The 27,936-nt window shown below is 47.7% G+C and overlaps 1 protein-coding gene across 2 annotated transcripts in view; it reads left to right on the forward strand.

The window, feature by feature from the left end:
- The first annotated feature begins 4,248 nt into the window (after positions 1-4,248).
- Positions 4,249-27,936, forward strand: part of CHAF1A (chromatin assembly factor 1 subunit A) — a 156,913-nt gene continuing 133,225 nt past the window's right edge. For both annotated transcript variants that reach the window (XM_078671038.1, XM_078671039.1), the window contains exons 1-3: positions 4,249-4,471; positions 7,073-7,129; positions 7,361-8,184. In XM_078671038.1, the coding sequence (XP_078527164.1) occupies positions 4,414-4,471; positions 7,073-7,129; positions 7,361-8,184 (939 nt within the window). In that variant the 5' untranslated portion in view covers positions 4,249-4,413. The remainder of the gene's footprint in view (positions 4,472-7,072; positions 7,130-7,360; positions 8,185-27,936) is intronic.

Genomic DNA, 27,936 nt, shown 5'->3' on the forward strand with positions numbered 1-27,936 from the left:
GGAAAGGCAAACGTACAATAAGATTTGATGAAAATTGTCTAGACCCGTCAATTAAACAGTATCGTACAAAGCACAATAACCACTTATAAGCGTTTTTCGAGGCAAAGGGAATTAAATCAATAAAACTTATCAAACAAACATATCAAACAACATATGAAAAAACATGTATTGGTAAAACTGTGTTGAATTTATTTACACAAACAAATTTCAGATCATAATTCATATAAAAACATCATTTTTAAAAAAAACATTTCACAATAGACATATAAAATTTTTATGAAAAACACAATAAAAACTTTTTGATTCTTCTTGTTTTTATTGTGTTTTTCATAAAATTTTTATATGTCTATTGTGAAATGTTTTTTTTAAAAATGATGTTTTTATATGAATTATGATCTGAAATTTGTTTGTGCAAATAAATTCAACACAGTTTTACCAATACATGTTTTTTCATATGTTTTTTTATATGTTTGTTTGATAAGTTTTATTGATTTAATTCCCTTTGCCTCGAAAAACGCTTATAAGTGGTTATTGTGCTCTGTACGATACTGTTTAATTGACGGGTCTAGACAATTTTCATCAAATCTTATTGTACGTTTGCCTTTCCCTTCCATTGAATGGTATGCTGTTGACAATATGATATCCCTACGATTAACATACAAATAGGACTAATGTCGTACTTCCGCCCACAGCCGCACTGAGGTTGTGGTGGATGCGAGTCCCGTAGGACTGGGCGCTGTCCTGATGCAGGAAACAGAGTCCAAGGAGTTGGTCCCAACTGCATACGCCAGCCAGGCGCTGACTGCAACGAAGATGCTGTATGCACAGATAGAGCGTGAAGCCCTAGCCATCAAGTGGGCCTGCCAGCACTTCCATCTCTACTTATATGGGCATGCATTCTGGGTGGTCACGGACCACAAACCTCTGGTTCCCCTCTTCGCTGGCGCATCTCGACTCGCCCCTCCCCGGATCAAGAGGTGGGCAGTTCAGCTACAGGCCTATCACTTTGAGGTAATCTTCCACCCAGGGGCCAACAACCCTGCCAATGGTCTCCCTCGTATCATGTCCAGTCGCGCTCACGCTGGAAGATATTGAGAAGGCTACAGACTCGGACGGATGCCTTGCCAAGGTCAAGACCACGCTATCTAACAGAAACTGGCGTACTTTCCTGGATGGTGTCAGCTCACTGACAGCAGAGGAAAGGCTGTTCAGACAACAAGTGTGGAGAGTTCACAGCGAGCTCAGCGAAGGCCTTCATGGAGTCGTGCTGCGAGGGACCACCCTAGTGATCCCCTGGAGTCTTCAAGAAGAAGTGGTCCGTCTAGCGCATCAGGGGCATCAAGGAGTCTCGAAGACCAAGGCCAGGCTGAGGAGCAAAGTTTGGATCCCTGGGATGGATGCCATGGTTGAGGGAGTCGTTCGCTCATGCCATGCCTGCAACATCACGGGTGGTGACCCTGAGCCCCACCCGGTGATCACTGAAGAACCGTTCCGGGAGCCATGGTCCAAAGTGAGTCTAGATTTCGGATCATTTACGGATGGACGGAGCACCCTGGTACTCATCGACTCCCACTCAAAATTCCCGGTGGTGGAAGTGGTATCATCAACAGCGTTTCACCATGTTAAGACTGCTATTGAACGCGTCTTCGCCATGATGGGGCTCCCTGCAGAGGTGAAGTCAGACAATAGGCCGCCGTTCCAGGGAAGAGAATTCCAGGAGTACCTCGCCTCCAGAGGCATCCGACACCGGAAGATCACGCCTCAGTGGCCCCAGGCGAACGGGGAAGTAGAACGGTTCATGCGAACAATGAATCGGGCCCTCCGAATCGGAGCCGAAAAGGGAGAAGATACCGAGCAGTGCCTCCTGCTATTCCTCAGTGCATATCGTCAAACCCCACACTGCACCACCCAGTGTGCACCGGCTCACCTGGTGTTTAGGAGGGCGCTCAGGGATAATGTTCCCGCAGACCCGTCGTGGACTCCCCCAGTGCTGGATCAAGAAGCTGCCCAAAGCCGGAGGAAAATGTCCAATGAGAAGGCGAGCCAAGCTAGAAGAGCTCAACTGATGTGCATCTGCGTTAGAGATCAGGTTGTGGTGAAGGACCAATACCCCGGCTGGAAGTATTGCACCCCGTACGAGCCTGAAGTATGGGAAGTTGTCAATGTGCAGGGCACCATGGTGTCTGCGGTGCGAGGGACCCGCGTGGTCACAAGGAACACTTCATGGTTCAAGAAGGTTGTGGGAGGACTGTCAGCCGACTGTACCCCGGAAGACCTTGAGGAAGAAGGAGGGGTTTTCTCCACAGATACTGTTTCAGACAGCCCAGAGCCAAGCCAGCACCAAGCCTGAAGAGCGGCAGCCACCGTGGAAGAATCACAGAATACTAGAACTGCGTCGCCTGAGTTAGAGAGAGATGGGAAGGGGTTGGAAGAAGACAAGAGCTCCCGGAGCCAGAGGTATGGTCTCCGGCCAAACCCAACTCCTAGCCAGAAACTAAGAGACTTTGCGTGGTGCGTAAAGAAGGACTGAACATTCACCCAAAAAGGTTTTTCTTTGTATCTAAAAGATTGGAGGGATGTAGTGATGGAGCCACCCGGCCCGCCCATGCACGCCACATGCATTCACGCACCCTGAGGGTGGGCTCGCCCGAGGGTATAAATAAAGGGGCTCTTGACCGCTCGGGGTCTTGGCCCAGTAACGAAGTACTGTGTCAGTGTACGTCATTTAGTACCAACGATTGCATGCGGCCTGCCTGGCGTATCCAGAGTATTATATATATATATATATATACTAGTGCAACAGGATACCACAGGTGGCAGTAGACTGCCAAGGAATAATGAAAGACTGCTTCTAGAATCCCCAACCTTTAAAAATAAACAATTTATGCCACAACCCATTTAGAAAACCGTTAAACCTGTTCTGAAAGCCCTCCTATTGGAAAGTCATTTTAGGTAACTTCTTCTCCACGTATACAACTTTCTTGGACTTGACTTTGCACCGATCCTACCTTTCATTGCAACATTCTTGCTCACACGTTTTACTCAATATCTGTGAGTGGTGTAAATACATCAGAAATGGATAATAGTTATTTTGTACAGTGCTCTAACACCTCTGGAATACATACATAGTTCTGAAGCCAGCTCTGACCACACTGTTCGAAATATCGTTGTCCACCCTTTCCTTCACCTAACCCTAGAAGGGACCCAAGCAGCCTGTGGAAAGCCTTTCCAACACACTCTGTTGCCAAACACTAATCACTTACACTGGGGCGTGCACCAATAATGACACTTGATACGTCATCATATAGCAGCCAATCATAGTAAGCTGCCTGCCGTTCGCAGAACGTGCTGAACGATCTGCACGCTCTCCTCGTTGCCGCGTGACGTTACGTCCCATACCCATAACAAACCAAACCGGAACGTGAATACGGAGGCCATTTTTAAACAAAGTCTTTTCAGGTTCAACTCTGCAAGTTTCTCAAAAATTGTCAAATAAGCAAAAAATAAAATAAATAATAACTTGATTCTTTAGCATAACTGACATAAATACATATAAAGGTAACATTATGTTATACCGAGGTTCATATCGTCACAAGCAAAGGGAGTGACTGTTAATGGCTTAACTCCACTAAGTTGAAAAATTAAAGGCCTGGTTGATATAATTAAGGTCCCGCTGAATTATAGATATGAAACGCACCAATTTGAAGACGATTCTTTGATGTTATCATGCTTAAGACAGGACGCTGACAGAGCTACTCTTTTGCTTCTAATCGGTAATATAATTTATCGGTGTTCACGAAAATATTTATTTCAAAGCTACTGTTTAAACTTCCATTGCTACTATGTTACATAGTAATATGTTTTTCATTTCTTTTCTAGAAAGACTTCGGTTTGATAATTATTTCGGACATATACTTAATGACGATATATTTGTAATACAGTTATATCCTTGAGCAATATTAAAGTCTTCAAAAATTCGTTCACTGTAAGATAACAGAAAAAATAACATTCTAGGTAGCCTTGTACACACACACCCCGACATTTCATGAATCTGGGAACAGAATCAAAACTTTCACAGACAGTGACGCTTTCAAGAATTATCCAATGGACATTTAGTTTACAGTAGCGCAGGCCAATCGCAACCTTCCTCGGAGATTGGGCGGGTTCAGTAGAAGGACCTTCAATACTTCTGGCCCAGACGAAGTTACAGGCGAGAGTGAAGTCGGTGTCACGTGATCGTGGTTCAGCCTATCAGCAGTGTCCGCCGCTATTCCCTCACACGTTCCCGCCAAATACGTTAAGGCGGCTGAGGAGATTCACCGGGAGGACTGAGGGGGTATCGGGAAGTAGACATAGAGGGGGTACCCCGGGGCAGCCGAGCGGCAGAGACAACGGAACCCTACCGGAAGCGTCATGCCCACCTCCGAGGAACCGGCGGTCACGGCTGGGGGCCCCCGGAGGAGTCCGGGAGGTAAGTGCGCGCGAGAGGAGCTGGACAGAGGGCCAACTGTCCCCTAGAGGGAACGTTGGAACCAGGGGGTAGTATTACCGGTTGCACCAGTTATATTTCGCTATCACTTGCCTGTTTAATAAATGCCCCTGACTGATGGGGACTGAACCCCCCCCCACCTATTGGTCCAAGGATGTTATGTTGAGAGGCATCCTGACCCAGGGCCCTCGGCGTCAACATATCCCCATATTCCAAACACCCCTTCCTCATATTATGGGGCAGTCACTTTCCCATAACACAGTTTGTTCACCATAACAACCCACTCACCCTTTCCACAAACTTTTTCTGGCAACCCTCCCAGGATGTGGAACACTCTCCCTAAAGTCCTCAGATGCAACCCCTCCTCCTCCTGTTTCAAAAGGGACCTGTAACTCCATCTCCTTAACAAATACTTTCCTGACCAACGTCAACGAACCTAGACTTCAATATCCGAGCTGACTCCTCTCTCTCTTGACATTCAAGGATAGTTGGTGACTGGACTGAGCCTTTTGTTTGTTTTCTCTACCTCCGCTGCACTGTTTACTTATTTTTCACACTGTATTTTTTTTATCTCTGTTTTGCTTCCTTACTGCCTTCCTACTATGTAATGCAATTTCCTTCTGTTTTTTACAGTGTGTATGTGAAGCGCTCTGATGCCTACGGGTCAAGCTAGCGCTATTTAAACTTTAAAAATAAAGTTACCCCATCAGTACCGACCCTCTCATAAGTAGACACCTATACCCCGTATTTTAAATGTCCCACTCCCCTGCCCTCTCAAACCACATCAGTAATGAGCCTTTGATAGACAAGATTACCTTTCAGACCAGACTGTTACTGGCAAAATGGCCCTTATTGTATGTAATCTCTTTACTTTCATTAATGTCTCAGCTGTCCGCAACGCTTTACTCTCTCCCTAACAGACGCAACAAAGAGTAACATTAATCTTCAGCCTTTATATAGTGTTTACCACCCATATTAGGAGCACTGAAGCGCTTCCCTACATGTGTACCAAACTGTGCAAAGTGGGGGTGTGGTTTATTTATTTTAAACGTTTTATATAGCACTAGCTTGACCCGTAGGTATCAGAGCGCTTTACATACACACTGTAAAAACATAAGGAAATTGCATTACATAGTAGGAAGGCAGTAAGGAAGCAAAACGGAAACAAAACAAAAAACAACATGAAAAATAGGTAAACAGTGCAGGGGAGGGAGAGAAAACAAACGAAGGTGGCTAACACAGTCTGGTCACCAACTGTTCTTTAATGTCAAGAGAGAGAGGAGTCAACTCGACTATTGAAGTCTAGCTTAGTTGACGTTGGTCAGGAAAGTATTTGTTAAGGAGATGGAGTTTCAGGTCCCTTTTGAAACAGTAGAAGGAGGGGTTGCATCCAGAGGACTCTAGGGAGAGCGTTCCACATCTTGGGAGCCTTGCCAGAAAAGGATTGGTACTGGGTGGTTTTCTTTTTCAGTTTCGTAAGGATAAGGAGGAGTGAGTTGGAGCTTCTCAGCTTTCTGGATTGACCTGGTTGGAAGGGTGCTGTTTTTTTGTTTGTTTTGGGTGATACTATGTAGTAAGTGTTTCCATGTTGTGAGTGAGGACCACCGAGGTGCAGTTATCGTGTTATGGGATGCATTATGTAGCAGTGTGGTAACATTTTATGGAATTCTTCATAAGGGCAGTCAAGCGTCAATTGTGCATGTAGAGTAATGGTGTCTGTGATTCTGATGGCACTTTTGTTGCCTCTGTTATAGTGGCATGGCATGTTTTTGTCTTTCATCTCTTGATTATCTCCACATGCGCTTTAGTATGTTGAGTTGTTTCTATTGTTTTAATGCCATTAACTCATGTATTCTTTTTGTGGTCAACCCTTGATGTGTTTATTGTTGGTATGTGTTTGTGTGGTGCAGTGGAGATCTGGATGTAGAAGGGTGTGTACGTATGTTAGCTACATATTTATTGGATGTTTTTCAAGATGAGTATGAAGTTTTTTTTTTTTTTTACATGGTCTGTACATGTTTGGTTGGTGAGGATTTTTGGTGTCTTTTGGAGTGGTATTGTTGACAGATGTGTTGATCTTGAAAATGATGATGCTGTGTTCTCTTTAGTTTACTGGGGAGATGTCTATAACTGTGGCTTGTCCTATGGGTGCAGATATGACATCTAGAGTGTGCCCTGCATAGTGAGTTGGGCCAGAAACATTTTGTTGTTGTTGGTGGTTGTGTGAAGGGAATTGGGCCTTATCCATTCTTTCACACTATAAAGGAGAAGGAGGCGGCAATTAGGTGTCACATGGTAGTCTTGTCATTCACTCTGTTTCAGAGCGTTCATCATTGCTCTAATCTCTTGTTTTGAGTTATGTCATGTAGTTCTAAGTTATGATGAATTTTATGGTTCTTAGAGCCTTTACTTTCTTGGGTGTCGGGGGATGTTATGAAAATCCATTTTAATTAATAAATTGTCAAATCGTGAATCTTAACAATAAGACAACTTCTGTGATTATTTAATTTTATTTTCCACTATTGTTTTACTGCCTTTGTTAATTTTGCTTTTGAATTCACACACATTTCTGTCTTTATCTAGTTGGGCTATCCAAGGAAAAGAAGTCTACCCCTGCCCCTGGAAAGAAGCTTGTACAAGGTAGTATCCTTGAGATAAAAAAATAAAATTAAAATAAAAAGCTCATGCATGTGGTTGTCTCATGAATACTTCTTTCCCATATTTCATTTGTTCAAACTTTATTACCAGGTGAGGCCTTAATTAACCATTAAAATTAGTAAATGGTATAAGCTGAAAGTAATGGATTGGTATGGTGTGATCTTGAGTGATCACTGTAAACACTCTACACAAGATATGTTTTATATTTTACAGCTCGGTTGCCTTTCAAGCGTTTGAACCCTGTACCAAAAGAGAATTTGGAAGGAGTATCTGATGTGAAAAAAGTGAAGCCTTCTCAACATGTTTCTAGTCAGAATAATCTTCCAAAGCTTGACACATCCATAGACGGTTTTGAGAATGATTGCCAGGTAAATCCTGAGACTATATCCCCACCACCAAAAACAGTCAATGGAAAAGGACCACTGGATCAGTTTCTAAAGCGAAGGACTGATCTCCTGGACCTTTCAGCCATTAGCATAGACTTGACTGAAGACTCTAACAGTACACACGGATGCAGTAACGAGGTAAATGCACTGGAAGAGGCATCGAATAGAACAGTACAGCAGGTCAAAATTCCACTGAAACCTGATTTGTCCAATCAGAATGACCATTCCGAAGTTCCCATGGAAACTGATGAACCAAGTTTGAATACGTTGGCTTTTACGAATGGCGATTCCAAGGATCAGATGTCCTATTCATCAAATGTATTATCAGATGGTAAGGGTTTAACAATGTCACAGGAGAACGAGGCTCTGATCTTTCAGGGGAAGAAGGCAGTGGTGGTTCTGGAGGACATTATGATTACAAAACCCGCTTTAAAGGGGTCAAGAGAAGAAAGTGTGGTTTCTAAGGACAACGATGAAGTGATCGACTCCCCTGTCGAAGTAGAATCTGCTAGTCCCACCAGTTCTCCATCAGTAGACAGCTCGCCTGTTCCTGGAAGGTCACCATTGACTGGAAACTCGCCAGTGGCTGCGACTACTCAGGAGAACAAGAACAGCACAAGTCCGTCATCGCTTACAACTCCCAGGCGCAAGGTAAGTCGATTTGCCCATTCAATATTTTCCTATTCTTTTGTTCTGGTATCGTGAAACTTGACCTCTTCAGTCGTGATACTGAGCAAGATTTCACAGTGGGTACCAGATGGACTTACGGAGACCTTTGGTTGCACAGCATCACCTCTGTTAGGTTCGAGTTTCTTGTTGTTGATGCTCCACATCCTAATGTATATTTAAATGAAACAGACAATGCCTAGTTTAGATTAATATTAATAAATAGTGGCACTATGAAATCTGCTTTGTGAATGACTGAAATGGTGCCAAATTGAGAGTTGGCTTCTTGCTGTCTGTGGGTGCAACACTGGAGTAGTTGTCATCCTTGGAGTACACTTGAACCCTTTGCTTAGTAGCTGCTTGAGCAAACTGGCAGATCTTGCTGTTTTGAAAGATATATATTGTCTGTGTTATCGAACCTGTTTGACCCAGTGGTGGTAAAGCCTTTCTTTGGATTTTGCAAAAATATTTCTACATATTGTCAGTTATGAGTTGGAAGCACAAGCAATGTCTTAATTTATTCATGTCAAATAGCAGTGGGTTTCCGGAGTCCTGTTTAGATGATCCACAGATTGTCTGTAATGAAGCATTGAATCTAGATGGACTTAAATTAAATGCCCTGTTTTTGTTTTCCTCCTTTCTCTGCCACCGCGGCCTTCTTTAAGACCATGTGTGGCAAATTAAGCCCGATGGTCCGTTATCATTCCAGAGAATGAGTGCATGCTACTTTCTGGTGAAGATCCGCTTTGACTAGATAAGAATTTGGAATTTGGAAATTTTATGTTGCATTTTGTCACTTTACTACTACAGACAATGACCTCTGCTGGTTTCAATTAAGTGATTACATTCTATTATTGATGCTGATTTACTAATACTTTCGACAAGATTCGTAGTGTCTAAGAGACGGTACCCAATAAATGGAACAAAAGAGACAAAAAAGTGATAAGTATTTCAAATGTATTAATTCTTATTAAAAATGGTTAATATAATTATCACATCTGAATCCTCATACACTAGACGCGCTGTAGTAGTTCTGGGGTCTGCATTTCTACTTGAATGTCAAGATTACCTACATGCAGAGTCTGTGGTCTGGTGTCGTTCCTTGTCTCTATGTATCAGTCCCTTGAGGTCCTGTCAGCTGCCTTGTCTCCACCCACCTCCACTCTAGCTGCTGTCCGTCCATGCATGCTCCCAGCACTCTATCTTAAATGTTGTTTTAAAGCTTTATTCTTATTCCTCATAGTAGTGCCTTAATGCAAGTGTCATTGCATCTTTCTGCAGTGTGCTGAAGATGTTTTCGTGCCAGGCTGGTTAATTGTCAGTGTGTTGTTTGAAGGACCTGTGGGTACCCGTGGTTGAAGGTTTAGAGCATGGTTTACTGGTGCATTTACACAGCCTGTTTCGTTGAGTGTGCTGTTCTGTGCCATCAAGGGAACTCGTTTTGAAAGTGCCTTGGTACTGGTGCAGTTGCTGTGATTGCAGTAGCTGGGTGTTAATTCAGAGTGAGTTCGGCTTTCCCGTAAGCATCCTACCTGTAAGCAACCTAAGCTACACTGCCATAAGCTGATAATCACTATTGACCACTCGAAAGGAGTCCCAATGCATCTCCAGAGCCTGAGCACAGTGGAAGGAAGAGGAAGGTTGATAAGCTGATGGTAGTAGGTCACATAATTCTGCCTTGATGCTGGTTGCCTTTATTTGGTTGCCTTACCTTTTAGACCCTTTGATAGGTTGTAGAGTGAAGGGTCTAGAAAAAGGTTTAGGCGTGTGACTAGCCCCTGGTTGATCCACTTTGTAGTCTTCCTTCAATTTGACTCTCTTGTGTTTTTATAGGTGTTTCAACTCAAATCCTAAGGAATTCTCTTTGAACAAAATGCAGAAGCCTCCTAAACTGTCAACCCCACAATATTGATCAGAAACTAGTACATGATCTTTGCCTCTCAAACAACACCTCTGAAATTAGAGGATTATAGAATGCCACATTAACCCACAATTTGCTCTAAAATCCTCCCCATGGAAACTTGACTCCAAAATCATACATTTTTAAGGTCTGGGTTCACACATAATTATAGCATCCAGACCTCTTTCGTAAATATACACCCAGCACCAAAACCTTCGTAAATATGCATTTTGCTGGAAATATTAGATAACCTTTGCACACTCCTGCTGCTGTAGCTTATACATAGTGCACAACACTTGAGCTAATACGCTTTTAAGAAATGTAAATAAATGGGTGAGTGTCATATGCCCCATAAGGTTGGTTTGAATCTTTTCTCTGAGGGGCAAGCATTGATATGTGTGCTAACTTATATTTATGACTCCCATAAAATTCTTCTGTTGAGTCGAGTTTGATTCCTTATTCACAATCGCCGTGAATCTTACTTACGTGATTGTAAAGAATTTGGACTATTACTTGGGGTGGATGACTGCCCACCTCAAGTAATAGTCATTATCCTTGTCGGGGTGAACCCTCAAAGCTATGGCTCGGCATACCAGACCGGTTTAACTTAGGGCAATGTGTAAAGTATTTATGCAGTGCCAAAATAATAATAAAGTAGCATAACATGACAATTAACAATGGTCAATGGTTGCTGTAGACCAGGACCTAGCCGCAATTTGAAGCTGACCAATATGAAGCATGAGTTGGAAACACCAACCAGGTCCGTTCTGGTCAAAACTTTTACCTTCTGACTTAGTCCTTTTCCGTCTCGATCCACCACAGGAGTACTTTACTTTACTAAAGCCCCTCTAGTACCTCATGGAAGAACATAAAGACTCCCAGGATGTCGGGCAGAGACCAAACAGCAAGGTCCAGTCCAAGTTCAGTACCACTGGCCCTCTGGGCAGTTGCAGGAAATCCCTCTTCTAGTTTATCTTTGTAGCTTGTACATGTCATCCTTATGGTCTCTGAAGTCTACATCTTTGTTCTGGGTACAAGAAGGAGCAAGTAATAGAAAAAATTCCTAGGCAAAACTGACCTGTCGCGAATCAGGTTGAACATAAGCCCTTGATGATAAAAAGGGAAAGCCTCCATATACTCACAAGCACCACAATGTTTATATAAAAAAATATATATATTTATTAAAGATATTAACAATACACCTCAAATATTCAAAAAGACAATTTATAAAAAAAAAGGGGGGTGGCGGTACAACATGATATAACCACGTTAATTGATTTTAAAAAAAATCATAAAAAATATCAAATTACATAGGTACATGGTAATCAAGATTTTCAAACAGTGAATTTAATGTCGCAATCAATCTTGACGCGCGTTTTGGCGATGGGCCGCCTTCTTCAGGAGAACCACTGGATGTTCAGTACAGAACACTGTCTGTGCTCCAAGCGATGAAATACCAAACTAAAGGAAGCTGGATAGTCGAGTACTACAAAGCTGCCTTTATTTACCCTGTCCCAGGAACTCCATTTGGAATCAGGGGGTCCCTGTTACTTTAAACCTAATTACCTACGAGAAGGAGCATGTCCACCTCATTTAGGACTATTCCCGGGTCTGTCTGCAGGTTCAGTCTTCTGAGGCTCTACTAAACAAATTGTGAGCCAAAGTGGGTGCCTGGAGATGCCCCATTTATACTTGGCACACGGTTGTGGCCGGGAATGACTCCTAGAGATGCCCTAACCAATGGGTAAAAGCTCCTAGGTCTAACTCTACCAACGTTCACCATTTTCAAGATGGTGAAAATCTTCAACTACGCCTACACTTGGCCTCTGAGGGCTGGTAGTGTACTATGGTAGTCCTCATGTCCTTTCACATATAACACTAAAATCCAGTTTGGTGCAATCACTGTACTCGCAATAAACCCTGAAACAGATGTCTGGTAGAGGAAAGCAGGGGTTTCCACCTGCCAGCCAGTGCATACACAATTGTTTTGGCTTGCTGTCTCCCTTCCTTTCAAGTGCCACCCCAGTGTTGCATGTAAAAACCCAGCAAACCTGTCAAGAAGGCTTTGACATTCAAACAGGATTGGACACTAGTGTCAACAAGCATTGGCATAGCCAATAGGTCTTGCCTTTGGGATCTTATAAGTGTTTAGCCACGCAACAGTTGATGTGGTTGCACCAAGGATATTGTGTTGCATAACTAAATACTTAGAAGGTCCCAAAAGCAAGACCTATTGGCTATGCCAATGCTTGTCTCTGAATGCTGGGACTTGAGGTCTTGTTTATTCCACTATAACACATAACCAGTCCAGCTGCGGTCTGTGCAGGGAACAGCGGTGGGGCGGAGGGGATAGGGATTTTGAGGGACTATGACTCGGGAACCTGAATTATTTATTTAATTTCCCCTTGAAATCCCCCCTTACCCGGCCCCACTGCTGTTACCTGCACAGACCGCGGATGAGCAAGTTCCAGAATTTAAAGGCAAGCACCTGGAGTGGAGCAGCCTTTGAAAGGCTCTTCACAAGACTGACGCACACATTTTTGGATAACATACTCGGCCTCCTCAACATGGGAAGGAACTGGAATATTGAAATATGCAATCTTGAAGCAATTCCCAGGGACACTCCTTGGAGTTCAATTCACATATTTAAAAAAAAAAAATGGAGTGACTATTTAGACATCTTACACTGGCAGACCAACCCCTTAAGCAACCTCTTTGGAGATGAAGATCCTTCCATTCACAGTTTTCGTCTTTATAGCCCCCTACTTCCCCATCTCCCATTAATTAACAAAGATAAACACTATTACCATTGGTAAAAAAAAGTGTTTATTTACCATATATTTTAATTAATTTGTCCGAAGCTGTTAAACGCATTACTAACAGTTTACAGTACATTTTTGAACATTCGTCAGTTAGCTGTGTCACAACTTTTAAACTAAACCCTACTCCCTTATGTCGTCATTTCACTCACAGTATATCAGGATGAATATCGTATGTTTTTTCCACTTAATGTCTAGTTTATTTTGAAATACTGCCTTGTTTTTTAGTAGGACTTCTTTAACCCCTTCGCCGCGATTTCGCGGCAGTGTGGCACTTCCGCAAAACGGGCAGGGCCGTGTCTGCCGTTGGACGTGCGCAGCACTACGAAGGTAGTTCTCGCGACGGCAGCACTTAACGGGTTAAACATTCCTCACTTTACCTCCTCACATCTGACAAGTGTTCCATTTAGCTGCACTTGACCCATCAATTGCTATACTTAGGTCACACTCAGGTCTGTATGCACTGAAGCCTCAACACCGGGGAGGGGCTTGTTACCGGGCTGCGCACCCTCCTCGCATCCTCCGGCTGCAGGTGCCATGCGTGCACGGTGCGGAGGGGGCGGCGCGGACCTGGACACGTCAACGCAAGAGGCGGGAACAGAGCGCGCGCCGGGGCCTCGCGGGTGAGGGGTTGCCGGGGGTGGGACACTACAGGCCCGTGGTGAGCATGCCGACCGTGAAGATGATGCAGAGGCCCGAGAGTCACCGCCATGAAGTCCGGCATCTTGGCGATGGGGCGGCACGGTCCTCGAGACTCCACCGCTGCTCCAGTGACAGGAAGCTCGAGAGCCGAGGAGGAAAGCTGCCCTCCCTGCCTCCTGGGCCTCGACGTGCTGCTCCCGAGACGGGCTTGGCATGGAGGCTGTGTTTGATGCAGGGAAAAAAGCCAAAACTACAAAGAAATATATGGAAGGTGGTGGAATATGCATGCACCAGCTATAACCGACTAAAACCATCACAGTGCTATGCAAACTGCACAGCCTGGAAGACACAAAACGCCTCATTAGAACATATATAAAACCAGCATGGTCCGCTTTCACTTCCGTCTGCCGTGAACGGTTTATTATCTTTATGGGGCCATGTGCTTGGCCCCATAAAGGTAAGAAACCTTTGACGGCAGAAGGAAGTCCGACAAGCCCGTCCAAGTGGGCCGTCCGACAAAGAGAAAAGTGTACGTCCCACTAACCTCTTTCCCAATGGCTGGCCACCGTTTAGCATAAACTGAGACAGCGGCCAATGGGAAAGAGGGGCACGGCTTAAATCCCGCTAGTGAAAGCTCCTCTAAAACATAAAATCTCGCAAGTGAGACCGCGTGTTCGCAGTCTATGCTAGCGAGACCTAAAAAGGATGCTCGCAGTCCAACCCAGCATATTCTGTCCGGTTAGAAGTCGTCTCTGCCCATTTAGGTCAGCCTGTTTGGTCTTGGGGGTACTTTCCATCTTTTTCACACCTTTTTCAAATGCTAATTGAGAGCTACCAGAAGTGGGAGAACAAATGCAAATTCAGCCACCAGGAACTTAGGCAGAGAAAGGGGTAACTTTCTAAAAGTTACTTTTCCTTAGTATTTAGTTAAAATCCGACCTCCATTGAATTGGATTTTAAATAGCTATTAAATAGTTTTCTTTCCAACTGGTCCATTTCCCGAGATATACTATTAGGATTTTTAATCTGTTGTATTAAAGCTGGCTCTCTATAGCGGGTACCAACATGAGGTACACTGTGCAGAGTCCAGGTAACCCATATTGGTTTACAGAGGGGAAAAACTAAATATTCTCTTTTGTGGTAGTGTCGGCGAGCAGTTTATGCTTATCAGAAGATGGTACTAAGCATTTGTTGTACTCGCAGAGGCAATAAATGGGGTACACACTCAAAGAATAAATCCAAGACCAATTAAAAAAAATTAACTTGTATTTTTATATACACTTTGATACTAAATTTTCTTTTTCAAATATCCAATTTCACTGGAATGTAAAATGTTCACTTTAATGTCTTTACGCTTCATACTTTCCTTTGGAAGAAAAATACATAAGCGGTTAACAGTTACTTGCAGTAGGTTTTCGGGGGCCACCTTCAGAACTTAAAGTGGTAGTGTACAAAGTACTACCAGCAGGTATAGTTTACCTGCCCAGGGTTTTCCAGGTGCAGAGCTGCTGGCCGAGTTAGTAGCCTTACATGCTAGACCTGAAGTAGTTGGGGGTGGGGCACCTAAAACAGGCTACACAGGGGCACCTGAGCACAAGTCCAGAAGCACCCAGCGGGGGGCTTGGTTCACAAGTCTGGGTAGGAAGGCAGCACAGTCGTTTCCTGAGAATCCGGGCAGGGGTGCTAGGGTGCAGAGAGGTTTGGTCAGCTGGGCTGGTGCATCGCAGCTCCTTGCGGTTGTCAACTTTGCTGGTTGAGAGTGAAAAAATCAGGGTAGCTGGGCCACTCTAAGTGGATCTCTGTGGTGCTCCCATCCCTCGACTGCTGCTCAGTGTCGTTGAAGTCCCGACGGCACTCAAACAGGCTTTGATTGCTGCAAGGGGTCTGGTACCCTCGGTATTGGCTCTGTGTGGCTTTGGTTGGTCCTGGCATCTTTTCACTTGGTGGAGAGATGGATCTGACCTTCTGGAGCACGGTGACCTCTTCCTGAGCTGCTGCTGTGTCGATACGATTGGGCAGCAGCAGCACGATAAACCAGATTCTGCTGTTTTGGTACCTGTGGACTGCAGGGGCTTAGCTCCTCCACAAAGAGATTGCTGGCAATTTGCGAAGGCCTGGCAGACTACCAGAGATCTTGGCAGAGGCTCAGCTTCAGGACGAGTCAGTTTCTTCACCATTGTCGACTGGTGCAGGCAAGATTTGGTGCCAAAAAGTGCACAAGTCTTCCGGTCTTGTTTTCACGGCTTTTCTTTCTCCTCTTTTTCTGAAGCCATCAAATCTCCGTTTGTCATTAGCGATGCCACCTAAATACTCAATTTGGGGGCGTTAAGGGGAGTGACAGGTAGTAGCCATTGGGCTACTTACCTTTAAGTTGAGACTCCCTACCCCGCCCCCCCCGTATGACCACTTCCTGTGGGTAGTTACCCAGTGAGACTAATGCCACCAAAAAACAAGATGGTGGAATTTTAGTTTTTGTGTTTGCAATAGGTAGCCCAGCTTAGGGGTGGAAATGACTTGATAGTGAAAATGCCTCCGGACTGACTAATTTTCCCACCTGTCCTGGTGCTAAATGGTCTGGTGGCAGGGGTGGCATTTCCCCTGTTTGGGGGAAGCTTGTGTCTGCATATTTTAAGGCAGCAGGGGCCTTTGAAGCGTCCTGTCTTGATAGGCTGATTATTTAGCCATCCTGCTTGGAGGAGATGACCCCTCCTGCCGGAGAGCGTGGGCTCATTTGCAGGGGGTCGGAAACCGGTCAATGGTGGAAGGCTCGTTTACACCAGTCCTCTAGTACACCAGAGGTTGGTAGGTTCTCAGGTATTCACCTGTGTGTCTTCCTACACTGGATTATGTTAGAACATTGTTCACATGGCCAGTGGTCAAAACATTTCCAAGCTGGGGAAGAAAGGTGTAGGGGAAAGTGCCCGAACAGGACTAGAGTGTTGGCCTGTGGTGTTTGGAGTAAATTGATGGTGCTCTTCCGTAAAATATGGTGCGTTGCTATATTTTGCTATTGGGATGTGGTTGTAAAACCTGTATTGGATCACACAGTGTGATTTCACTGCTAGATTGCAGCATTGAGTTGTATGGCCCTAAAAGGATCATGTCTTTGTTATTAGACCTCTTGGACTATGCTTCTCTTATCTTTTATGCCCCAAAGAAGTGGTTTGCCTTTGTGAAACATGATGGTGATGGACGTTATTTTTTATTTTTATTTTTTAAATCTTTTTTATTTAGGTTACAGGCCAAACAGCGGCCAACATAGTCGCACATAAGGGTTGTTGAGACGTACCAGAGATCATACACAGTAAACAACATTACAGCAGTGGCATGGCATAGACACAGTAGACCGATCAATCACTTATTCGTCTACCTCAAGTACCGTCCGTCGAGGCTGGGGAGTTCACAAATGTTGCCTCTGTATTCATTCCACTTATCCCATACCTCCCCCATTTTTTGGGGCACCCCCGTGATGTGTACACCGTTTTTAGGTCTCGCCTGTCAATGCGCATGCGCATTGAGCTTGCGAGACTATGGGGGCTTAAACAGACTTTAACCAACTTGCGCGATTTCATGGCGATTCCTTTCAGTGCCCGTGAAAGCGCATTGACATTAAAAGCGCGTGCACATGAAAGCGTCAAGACTCCCTCCCACGGCTATCCCCAGCATGCGCTGTGCCTCAGGCATTTCTCCTCCCCTAATTTATTCACTGCCACGGCTTTCGCTTTGACGGGCGCCGGTCCGTCTCTCCCCTCCTGGCCCCCTCTCCCCTTTCTTTCTACACTCAAATATACAGGGTCATAAGGGAGATTGCTTTTTACGAACGAAACAAACACAGAGCCTCTCTCCCATCCACTTCACTAAACACTCCACCCAACCCCCCACAACACCCACCAATACGTCTGTACCGCTCGGACCACTCTTCAATTCCATTTACATAAACACACAGGCCCCAGACTCCAAGGCTTTCGTAAACAAAACTACAGGATGCTAGAGTGCTTTAAGCGCCGTCGTCCAGATTCTAATCAGTTGTGAAGCTGCTTTTGGGATATGCTAATTTGAACAGCAGGATGCGAGCCGGTTGTTAGCCCTAGAACCCCAACAACAACAAAAAAAAAACGCATCCCACTGAAAGAAAAAAAAACCCACTGGAAACGTGACGCTTTTTTTTAACAAAACTCCTATAGTTCACATTTTGCACACAGACTTAAAGCTTACAAGTTACGACTTACGTTCTCTTAGGGTACATACAGCCTCAATCCCATTGACCAACATACATTTGATACTTACAGACTCTAGCCTCTATGCTTACATTATAAAACTTTGAAACACCGCAAGCAATAAAAAATTAACTACTTACAGTCATAGGAAGGGGGTGCTGGCTTTCATTATGTTATGTTATGTTAATTATATTTTTATAGCGCACTGATGCCCCAGCAAAGGGGCGTCCAGGCGCTCAGACAGGTACTATAACATAACATGCAGAATAAAAAAAGAACAGCTATTCAGAAGCAGAAAACAGGAACGTTTTAATAGTACGCCTGAAGATAGACAAATCATTCAAAGCTCGGATGTGCACTGGAAGAGAGTTCCATAGTCCCGCGGCAAGCACCCGAAAAGAGCGACCACCCATTCTGCTGAGTTTAAACCGAGGGCAAATCGCCAGATGCAGAGCCTCTGATCTTAAGGATCTCAGAGGTATGTATGGAGTGAGTAGATTAACAAGAGCCGGCGGTGAGGAAAGTTTCAGGATTTTAAAAGCCAGACAGAGTGCTTTAAACTTAATCCTCTGTCTGACCGGCAGCCAATGGAGAGCAAAAATAGTGCCGGAGACAGAGCAATGTCTGGGAAGACCAACAATGGCCCGCGCCGCGGCATTTTGCACCCTCTGGAGTCTGGATACCTCAGCCTGGTTGACCCCTAACATCAGCGCACTTCCATAGTCCAGCCGAGATAGTATTGAGGCTTGGACTACGAGCTGCCGAGTAGGAGGGTCAAAGTATTTAAGAACCGGCCTTATGCCTCGCAATATACCGTAACATGTGGCTGCAACCTTCTTCGTATGCCCAGTGAAGGGGAGCGCAGGATCCAGCCAGATCCCTAAGTTTTTCACTTCTGTTGCCGGTATAGGAGTGACGCCCAGTTCTGGAGGCCACCACTGATCTCCCCATAGCTCAGCATGTTTTCCTAGGACCATCACTTCAGTCTTAGTGGCATTCAATTGTAAACAATTGGTACGTAGCCAATTGGCTACTGCTACAAGTCCGGCTCGGAATCTGGGAGCCTCCACATCTGGGTCTCCACTTAGTGTCACCGCTAGCTGTGTGTCGTCAGCATATGAGGTCATCGTCAAACCCCACTGTTTGACGACCACAGACAGCGGTTTCACATATAAGTTGAACAGAGTGGGACTCAACGAGGAGCCCTGTGGGACTCCCAGATCCAAGGGGTGGATAGTGGACTGGCAAGGTGGTATAGCCACTTTAAAGGTTCGATCTGATAGAAAAGATCGAAACCACTGAAGAGCGGTTCCCGCGACTCCGGCTTCCTCTAGGCGTTGAATCAGTATGCGATGGGACACAGTATCGAAGGCAGCGCTCAGATCTAATAAAAGGAGCGCTGCCGTACGCCCGGAGTCAAGCACCAGGCGTAAATGCTCGATTAATATGGAGCAGGGCGGTCTCGGTACTGTGTCCAGGGCGGAAGCCAATAAACATACTTATCTACAAATGCAATTAAAGACACACTCACTCCCATTCAGATCCATACATCAGCTCATACCATTTCGCCACAACTTTGTCAACCTTTACGTCTTTCGAAATAAATCAACCATCCTCTCTCCCATTCATCAGCATACATTCGATACATTCAGACTCTAGCCTCAAATATACAGCCTAAAGAAAAAAAAGAAGACGTGCTAACTCCTTTAATCATCAGCCAGCCTCTCTCCCATTGAGCAGCATACTTATGCCCATACCATTTCGCCACACCTTATGATAAATTTACCTATATACACACAAAACAACCAGCATCTCTCTCATTCAACATCATATATTGGGTACATTATTTTACATCCGAATTATCCAGCCTCTGTCCCATTCAGCAGCATACATCAGCTCATACCATTTCGCCACACCTGCTCTCCCATTCATCAGCATACATTAGATACTTTCAGACTCTAGCCTCAAACATACAGCCTAAAGAAATAAAAGAAGACGTGCTAACTCTTTTATTTCCTCATCAGCCAGCCTCTCTCCCATTGAGCAGCATACACACCCCTCACGCTCACACCCCTCACGCTCACACCCCTCACGCTCGCACCCCTCACGCTCGCACCCCTCACGCTCGCACCCCTCACGCTCGCACCCCTCACGCTCGCACCCCTCACGCTCGCACCCCTCACGCTCGCACCCCTCACGCTCGCACCCCTCACGCTCGCACCCCTCACGCTCGCACCCCTCACGCTCGCACCCCTCACGCTCGCACCCCTCACGCTCGCACCCCTCACGCTCGCACCCCTCACGCTCACACCCCTCACGCTCACACCCCTCACGCCACAGATGGGTGTGCGATGGGAGGACGCTCAGCTTGCAGGGCTGTGCTTCTATCCCCTGCTGCACTCTCCTGCTCTATAGAAATGTGGCATAACAAGAGCTGCCATCAAAGTCACGTAAATACAAATCATGTTGCATTCCAAATGCTATAGGTGTCACATTCACAAAAGTTAAAACTATTGGCATTGTAAATGACCAAGCTATCAATTTAGCTATTTCAAAAAACTACACAAAAAAAAATAATTTACAAGACCATTAGCTCCTACTTTTCTAATGCAAGACCTATTGCATTTCCAATGCTTGTTTCTTGGAGCATGCTCCAGTCCATGTCCCGCTTCCATTTGGTGAGCCGAGGAGGAGGAACCGCCCCCCAATGTCTTGCAATGTTGTGCTTCGCAACCATTTGGCCAAGCGTTACCCAGAGCCTTCCCCTCGCGGTTAGGTCTGTTGGCTTCCAAATGTTCAGTATGCACCGTTTCGCCTCCGGGCGCAATTCTACCCCCCAAACTTCCTGCATGCAACGTGTTACTTTTTTCCAGTAGTTCTGCAGTATCGGGCACTCCCATACCATGTGGAAGAAGGAACCCTCCATCCTGCATCCCCTCTTACAACCACTCTTCGCCTCTTCCCATCCTCTTCAACCTGGTGCAGCAAATGTACACTCTATGAAGTATTTTGAGTTGGATGAGCCGCAGTCTGGACGAGATAGCCACCTCTTTAGGGGCGGCCAACTCACACCTTCACTCCTCCTCATCAATCTCCAAAGCGTCTGCCTCCCACCTCCCTTTAAGGCCCAGGAGTAGGTCAGGGAGGTTATTAATCAGTTTTTTATAAGGGAGAGATTGCATGTTCCGGTATGTGACCGTCTAGCAGCCTGTCCTCCAGGGGGAGGCCTGTGGGGGCATCATACCATGTGGGATGTTTTTCTGGAGGGAATGTCTGACCTGCAGGTATCTGAAATACTCCGTGTGTGCGAGGTCAAATGTGTCTTGTAAGGACGTGAAGGGTTTTACCCCACCAGAGACCTGGAGATCTTTGACCTGAGAAATACCGATAAGGTCCCAGTTTCGGAACCCCTTGGTGCGGCCCAGGAGGCCCAGTCGCTCAGAGAGGGGTGGCCAAAGTGAGAGATTATCATGCCAGCCCATCTTCCGTTGGGCAATGTGCCAAAGCTGCACTGTGTGACGAGTCGGCCCTGTGAGTTCATGTCTGGCGGGCCTCGAATAGAGTGCCGCTTCAAAGTTCCCACCTCGGAGGAGCCACCTATCCATTCCGTACCCGGGATTGTTGCCGTTGCAATATGTGCCTTGATTGATAGCCGAGAGGTGTGCGGCCCAGTAATACCTACGGATATCGGGGAGAGCAATCCCCCCCTCCCCTCGTGTCGTACCATCCAAGTGTTAACTTCTGAAGGGCTATCCAGGGAGTGCCGGACCACAGGAGGTTTCTTTGCGCCGCCTCAACAGCTGCAAAGTATGCCGATGGCACCAGATCGGGGTAATTTTGTAGTGCATAAAGAAATCTGGGCAGCGCCATCATTTTAAAAAGTGCCACCCGACCTAGCAAGGACACATCGAGCTTTTGCCAGGCGATGGTGTCGCGTTTGAGCCGCTGAAGGGGCGGGAGGAGGTTCTTTCGTACATGGCTACTTTGTCCTTGGAGATAAAAAAAAAAACAGGTATGTGAAGCCCTCAGTTACCACCCTTATGGGGCAGCCACGAGGAAGCACTGGGGGGCTACCATGGAGGACGTAAAGGAGAGACTTACTCGAGTTGATGCTGTACCCGGAGTTCTTGCCGAAGTTAGTAAAGATGTCGAGTGAGGTAGAGGAGGATGTTGTCAGCGTACAACGAGATCCTATCCTCCCAACCGTCCGCCCACCGAATGCCCTTCCGGGAAACGTCTTGTCTAATCCAGGTGGCCAGCGGCTCCAGGGATAGGGCAAACAGAAGAGGGGAGAGCGGGCATCCCTGACGTGTCCCCCTCTCAAGGGTGAAGGCCTCCGAGACCTTGTTGTTTACGACCACCTGGGCCAGGTGCTCCGAGTAAAGGAGCCGTACCCAAGAGATAAAACCTGGGCCAAAGCCCATCTTGCAAAGGACCGCCATCATGTATGGCCATTCAAGGGCATCAAAGGCCATAGTGGCGTCAAGCGACGCCACTACCGCACCCTCACGTAGCGTGTGGCACCTCCCCATTAAGTTGACGGAGATTTAATGCCTTGTTCCGACGGGGCATAAAGCCAGATTGGTCCAGATGGACCAGTGTAGTAAGGACCGGTTGGAGCCTGTTGGCCAAGACTTTGGCCAGTATCTTTGGTTCTGCATTTAACAGGGAGCTAGGCCTATAGGAGGCACACAGGTCTCTGGGTTTCCCCTCTTTCGGGATGTCTACGATTGTGGCCAGACGTTGATCGCGGCTGGGCAGTGTCCCCTTGGATTTGCTTTCGTCGAACATACGTTTAAGATAATGGCTAACACCATCAGGTTTGAGCTTGTATAGCTCAATCGGAAGGCCATTGGGCCCAAGCGCCTTACCGGAGATCACCAATAGCCCGCTCCACCTCTGCTGCGGTGAGCGGCGCCTCAAGGAGTTCGTGCTCTACATCCGAGAGAGCCGGCATCCTATGGTCAGCTAGTAGTGCAACTGAGTCTTCCTCCAGGCGGTCAGACCCCCTGCTATACACAGTCTGGAAGTGGCGGGCAAATTTTTCGTGGGTGTCAGTGACCGTCGTGTCCGCTGCTGTCTGGAGCTCGGCCACCACCTTACTGGCGTGTTGCTTTTTGTCAAGCCAGGCAAGAAGCTTACCCGCTTTGTCTCACTGATCGTAGATCCTGCCCTCCCTTGCGCTGGCCATCTCTTTAGCTGCCTCTGTCGCTAGGGCCTGGTACTCCGCGGTCTTGAGGAGCAACTGATGGTGCACTCCGGGTGTTTCCTCTCTGCGCGCCGCCTCCTCTAGCGTCCTGAGGTCGGCCTAGACCGATACCATCTGCGCCTTTCTGTCTTTGTGCATGCCGGCAATTGCCAAGAGGGCCTCTCCTCTGATGACCGCTTTAAAGGCCTCCCATAGTGTCACCGTAGAGTCTACCGACCCGTCGTTACTCTCGAAATAGCTGTCTATGGACAGGGTAAGCGCCTTACGGAGGTCCTCGTTCCGTAGGTACCAAGCGTTGATAGGCGCCGTGCATCCCTCCCGCCTATTGCCGAAGGTAAGGTGGGCAAAAACCGGTGAGTGGTCAGAGATGCCCCTCGCCAGATGCGTGACGGTACGTACATCAGTGTCTCAATGTAAGGGGGTGAGGATGTAGTCCAGTCAGGAGAAAGAGTGATGCGGCCCGAGAAGAATGTGTATTGCTTTTCCGCCGGGTGTGCCAGACGTCAGTAAGGCCAAATGACTCAAGAAAGTCACTTAGCCATCTCTGCCCCCGAGGTATGTCCCTGGGAGGGTGTCTATCCAGAGTGCCAGAAACTACCGCATTGAAATCACCCCCCACAAGTAGCTGCCCGTCTGGGAGGGAAAGGAGAAGTTTCCCCAGGGCGTGTAGGCCTGATTCTGGAGACCCTGCGGGATATAGGTGGAAACTAGGGTTAGCCTACGCCCCTCCCTGAGATTGCCGCAAAGCGACCCTGTGGATCGGTCAGTGTGGTCTAACAGGAAAGGGAAGGAACGTCTAAGCAGAATTCCAACTCTCCGGGGCCCCGAAGTGAAGCCAGAGTGTACTGCAAGATAATATCCACATCTATTCAGGGCGTGGCATGTGTTGCCTAGTAAATGCGTCTCTTGCAGAAGAACTGCGTCAGGGAGGTAGCGTTTCACGGACTGCAATACCATAGTACGTTTGACTTTATCCCCCAGCCCGTTGACGTTCCAGCTCAGTATCTTGAGGCTCTTATCCCATGTATTAGCCATAACCACGTTTCACTGCTAACGCCGTCCTTGGAACCTCGGCGCGTCCCATGACCCTCTTCGAACCTCTAAAGTGCGACAAGAAAAACAGTTTCCCCCAACCCCCCACATAGCATGCATAAGAACAGTCAAACTTTCTTGGTGCATCCGAACCGGACCTTCCCTCCACCCTTCCTCCCCCCACCCCCCCTCAGCCCCGAGCAACCAACGCTCAACACCCCATCCTAGCCCAACTGGACTCATCTCCAGCCCCCCAACAGGCCCCCCCCCCCCTCCCTGCTCCCTGCTCTGTAGGTTTCAAACTACCCACTACCCCAATTAGCAGAGTCCCTTTCGCCCAACCCCAACCCGGGAGTGAGGAAACTGCCCCCTCCCGAAAAAACTCCTTTCAGGGAAACGTGTGCCGGCCCCAACTCCAGTCGCCGCACCGGCACCGCTCCTGCTCTAGTAAGGTCTCTTCAGCCGTTGAGCGCCCATAGCACGGCATCAAAGTCGTGGAGTCACTGGGCGAATGCCAGTGCCACCCCTAGAGCGGAACAAAGGATTTTAAGCATCACCAATACAATATACATTACAGTTCAGCAGGATCTGGTCTCACAGTCCTAGTCCTCGGCGTGCAGCCGTGTCCCGGATAGAGTCCCACTGGGGACTGGCTGATCTTGAATGCCATGAACGCTGGCTCTGCGCGCCCCCTTCCGATTTGTCCGCAGCAGACCCAGGGGATGCGGCCTGACTCTCCCTCCATGTGCCACGTTCCTGCTGTGCCCGTTCGACCGAAGCTGCTATGTCAAGCCATTTTTGGACCGCCGCTGGCGTGGTGAAGAATAGGGACCTGCCCCCCGCGATGACTTTCAGTTTGGCCGGGAAGAACATCATATATTTTATGCCTCGTTCTCGTAGTGCCGTCTTTACTCCCAAGAAGGAGCGCCTTTCCTGCTGGACTTGCAGTGCGAAGTCAGGGAAGAACCGGATTGTGGCTCCTTCGTATTGTAGGTCGCCCTGTTGCCTTGCCACCTGGAGGATAGCGTTGCGGTCCCTGTAGTTCAGTATTTTGGCAATTATTGTCCTGGGTGGAGCCCCTGGCTTGGGTCTAGGGACCGGTGCGCGGTGAGCCCATTCAATCGCAAAGATCTTGGACAACCGTTTAGGCTTCAGATGGTGGAGGATCAGGTCCTCTAGGAACAGTTCCACGCTGTGCCCTTCCGTTCCCTCCGGCACACCTACCACTCGGATGTTACTTCTCCGGGCCCTCCCTTCCTGATCCTCGAGCCGAAGGGACATTTGGCGGTGCTGGTGCACAAGGTCATTGATCCGACCTTCAAGCTGTTTATCCGAGGCTTGCAGTGCTTTGATGTCCGTCGCGTTTGCTTTAGATCTCTCTGTGGTTTTACCCAGGTCTGTGCGTAATAAGTTCACTTCAATGGAGATCTTGTCCATTTTTATCTCTAGGTTTGTACCTAGCGTCTGGATCACGGCCATTATGGAAGTTAGGGATGGCTCCTTCTGGCCCGCCTGGTCCTCAGCCGCCGCTCCTGACTGTCCCTGACCCAGCAGCACAGCATATTTGTCCAGCTTGTTTGTCTGGGTGGACGCTCACCCTTTAGGTCTCATAATGGAAGAGATGGCACACCCGTAGCCCAACCACCGGACTGCCAGGAGCCGAAGGTCCACTGAACGGCTGTGGAGATACTTGCGTGTTCGCCGCCACTCCGCCCGGCCTGTCTCCTCCTTCAGCAGGGAGGTCCCCCACGCACCGCAATTACACAAACCTGTGGCGGTATGGACTCCACCTCCGGGCCCCAACTGGCCAGCCGCAGCTTTCAGTCTAGGGCAGCCTCACCCGGTTCTCCACTGGCCCGGCACAATGCAGCTGTCCACTTGCGCAGTGCGCCTCTGCACCAGGGAGCGCCCCGGACGGCCACCGTGGGCCCAAGACCACACTGCCAATGCGGAGTTGTTAGCGTCGTTCTCCCATGGGCCCCGCGCTCCTCCCGGGCCCTGGGTTCCCGACCCAGTATAGTCCAGCGCCCCGCTGGGCCCCCTCACCTCACATCATGCTGAATCTGCTGGGCCCGGGGCCTGCAACGTCTGGTTCCAAGATGTCGGGCCCTGTCCCCCTGGGGCACCCCTGTCCGATATGTCCCAGGGCTGTAGTCTGGTCTTCACCACCACTGCGGGGGTATGGCTGCCGTATATCAAAGCAGCGAGCCCCACTTCCACCCCCGGGGAGCTCGCATGGCCCCTTTTGGCCCCACTGTGCGCTGTCTGCCACTCCGCGCCTTCAGGCCCAGCCCTTGAGGTGTAGCAGCAAAATGGTGCCCTTCTCTGTGCTCACGATGCCCCCAGGGGACCGGCGTGTCCCCCCCCCCCCCCCCCGTTCTGCCGGACACCAGGGCTCACCGGGTGATCTATCGGGCCACGGCCCGGGCGCCGAGCAGGCCCCCAGGTCTATCGGCCCCCTCGGGCCCAAGCACTCGAGTTAGTCCCCAAGCCGGGGCCTCTGGTCCGTGGGCGCCCAGCCTCAGGGCTCCAGATGGTCCGTCCCAAGCCGCCGCAGACAACAAAAGGGCCGCGACTCTGCCACACTGCGGCCTCCGACTCCGCTCCTTGCGCCAGTCGAGCGCTACACACCAGGGTGCCAGGGCACAGATGGAAAGACGCCCTGGCCAGGATACTGTTCGGATATTTGCGGGGACAGTTGCGGTCCCGGCAGAGCTCGGGTCCTAGGCGGCCATCTTCGCCGGCGCCTTGCCACACCCCTCGACGTTATTTTTTCATTGGATGTGCCGTAGCTAAAATAGGACTACCAAAATTTGAGGAGTCTTTTTGAAGTACAAGATTGATCTGATTTGAGCCCCGACAACTTTGGATTGACTATTGTGCATGTGTATTGAGGTTGTATGTAGATCTATGGTTTATGTGTAGTATTTAAGGTAATTCTGATAAAGGACCAATAGTTTTGACTATTGTTTTGGTGATTAATGACTGTGATTTGTGAATTATTTTTAATCATTAGCTCCCCCCCAAGTATACAAATATTGGTGAACGGAATGCTTGAAATAAGCTCAACCTCTGGTAATTACCCGGGGTGCATCCTAATCCATCATTATTTTGCACAACATGCCGCCTCAGTTTGGGCCCAGCCATGTGCTAATTAGTCTTGACCCTGCTCCAATGCGAAGAGTCCAGCCAGAACTGCCAGGCCAGGTTCTCACTGAACCGGAACACAAGCAACCCAGGCCAGGTTCTCACTGAACCGGAACACAAGCAACCCAGGGCCAGTTTCACCCTAGTTATGGGCTCATCAGCTGGGTATAGCTTGCTGCTAGTGACAGTGTGCATGGTCCCCACATCTGGGCTTCCCTGTCCCACTTAGGTTGACACACTAAAGTATACATACGTGATGGATCGAATGCTTGAATTAAAATCAGCCACACATATACCCAGGCCGCCTCCTAATTAATCTTTATTTTGCACACCATTCCACCTCCGTTTGGAGCCAGCCGCATGCAAATCTGTTTTTTCCCCTCCTCCTGTGGAAACTGTCCAGCCCGAATTGCCAGGCCAGGTTCTCCCTGAACTGGTCTATATCTTCTACTGAGAGGATGTAACCAATGATATTGGAAGCACAACTTTAGTTGTAATACCAGGCGTTAAAAAGGGCGGAAACCTCACCCCTGGAGCACCCGGAAAACAAATTAAAGTCCTACATTACTGAAGTTCACCAAAAAAGGCTGTGCGCAAGCAATTACTTAAGTTCGATCTCTCTGAACCGGGACATGACCAACCCAAGGGGGATGTGGTCCTTTGCCATAGTGCTGTAGGCATGACTTGTATCCCAAAAAAGTGCTATACTAATGTAAAGATTCAAGCACCACATTAGATCCGGAAAATGTAACTTTCCCTTAGGTAAAAGTT

This window comes from Lissotriton helveticus, chromosome 12 (genome assembly GCF_964261635.1).
Source record: "Lissotriton helveticus chromosome 12, aLisHel1.1, whole genome shotgun sequence".
NCBI classification, from domain to species: Eukaryota; Metazoa; Chordata; class Amphibia; order Caudata; family Salamandridae; genus Lissotriton; species Lissotriton helveticus.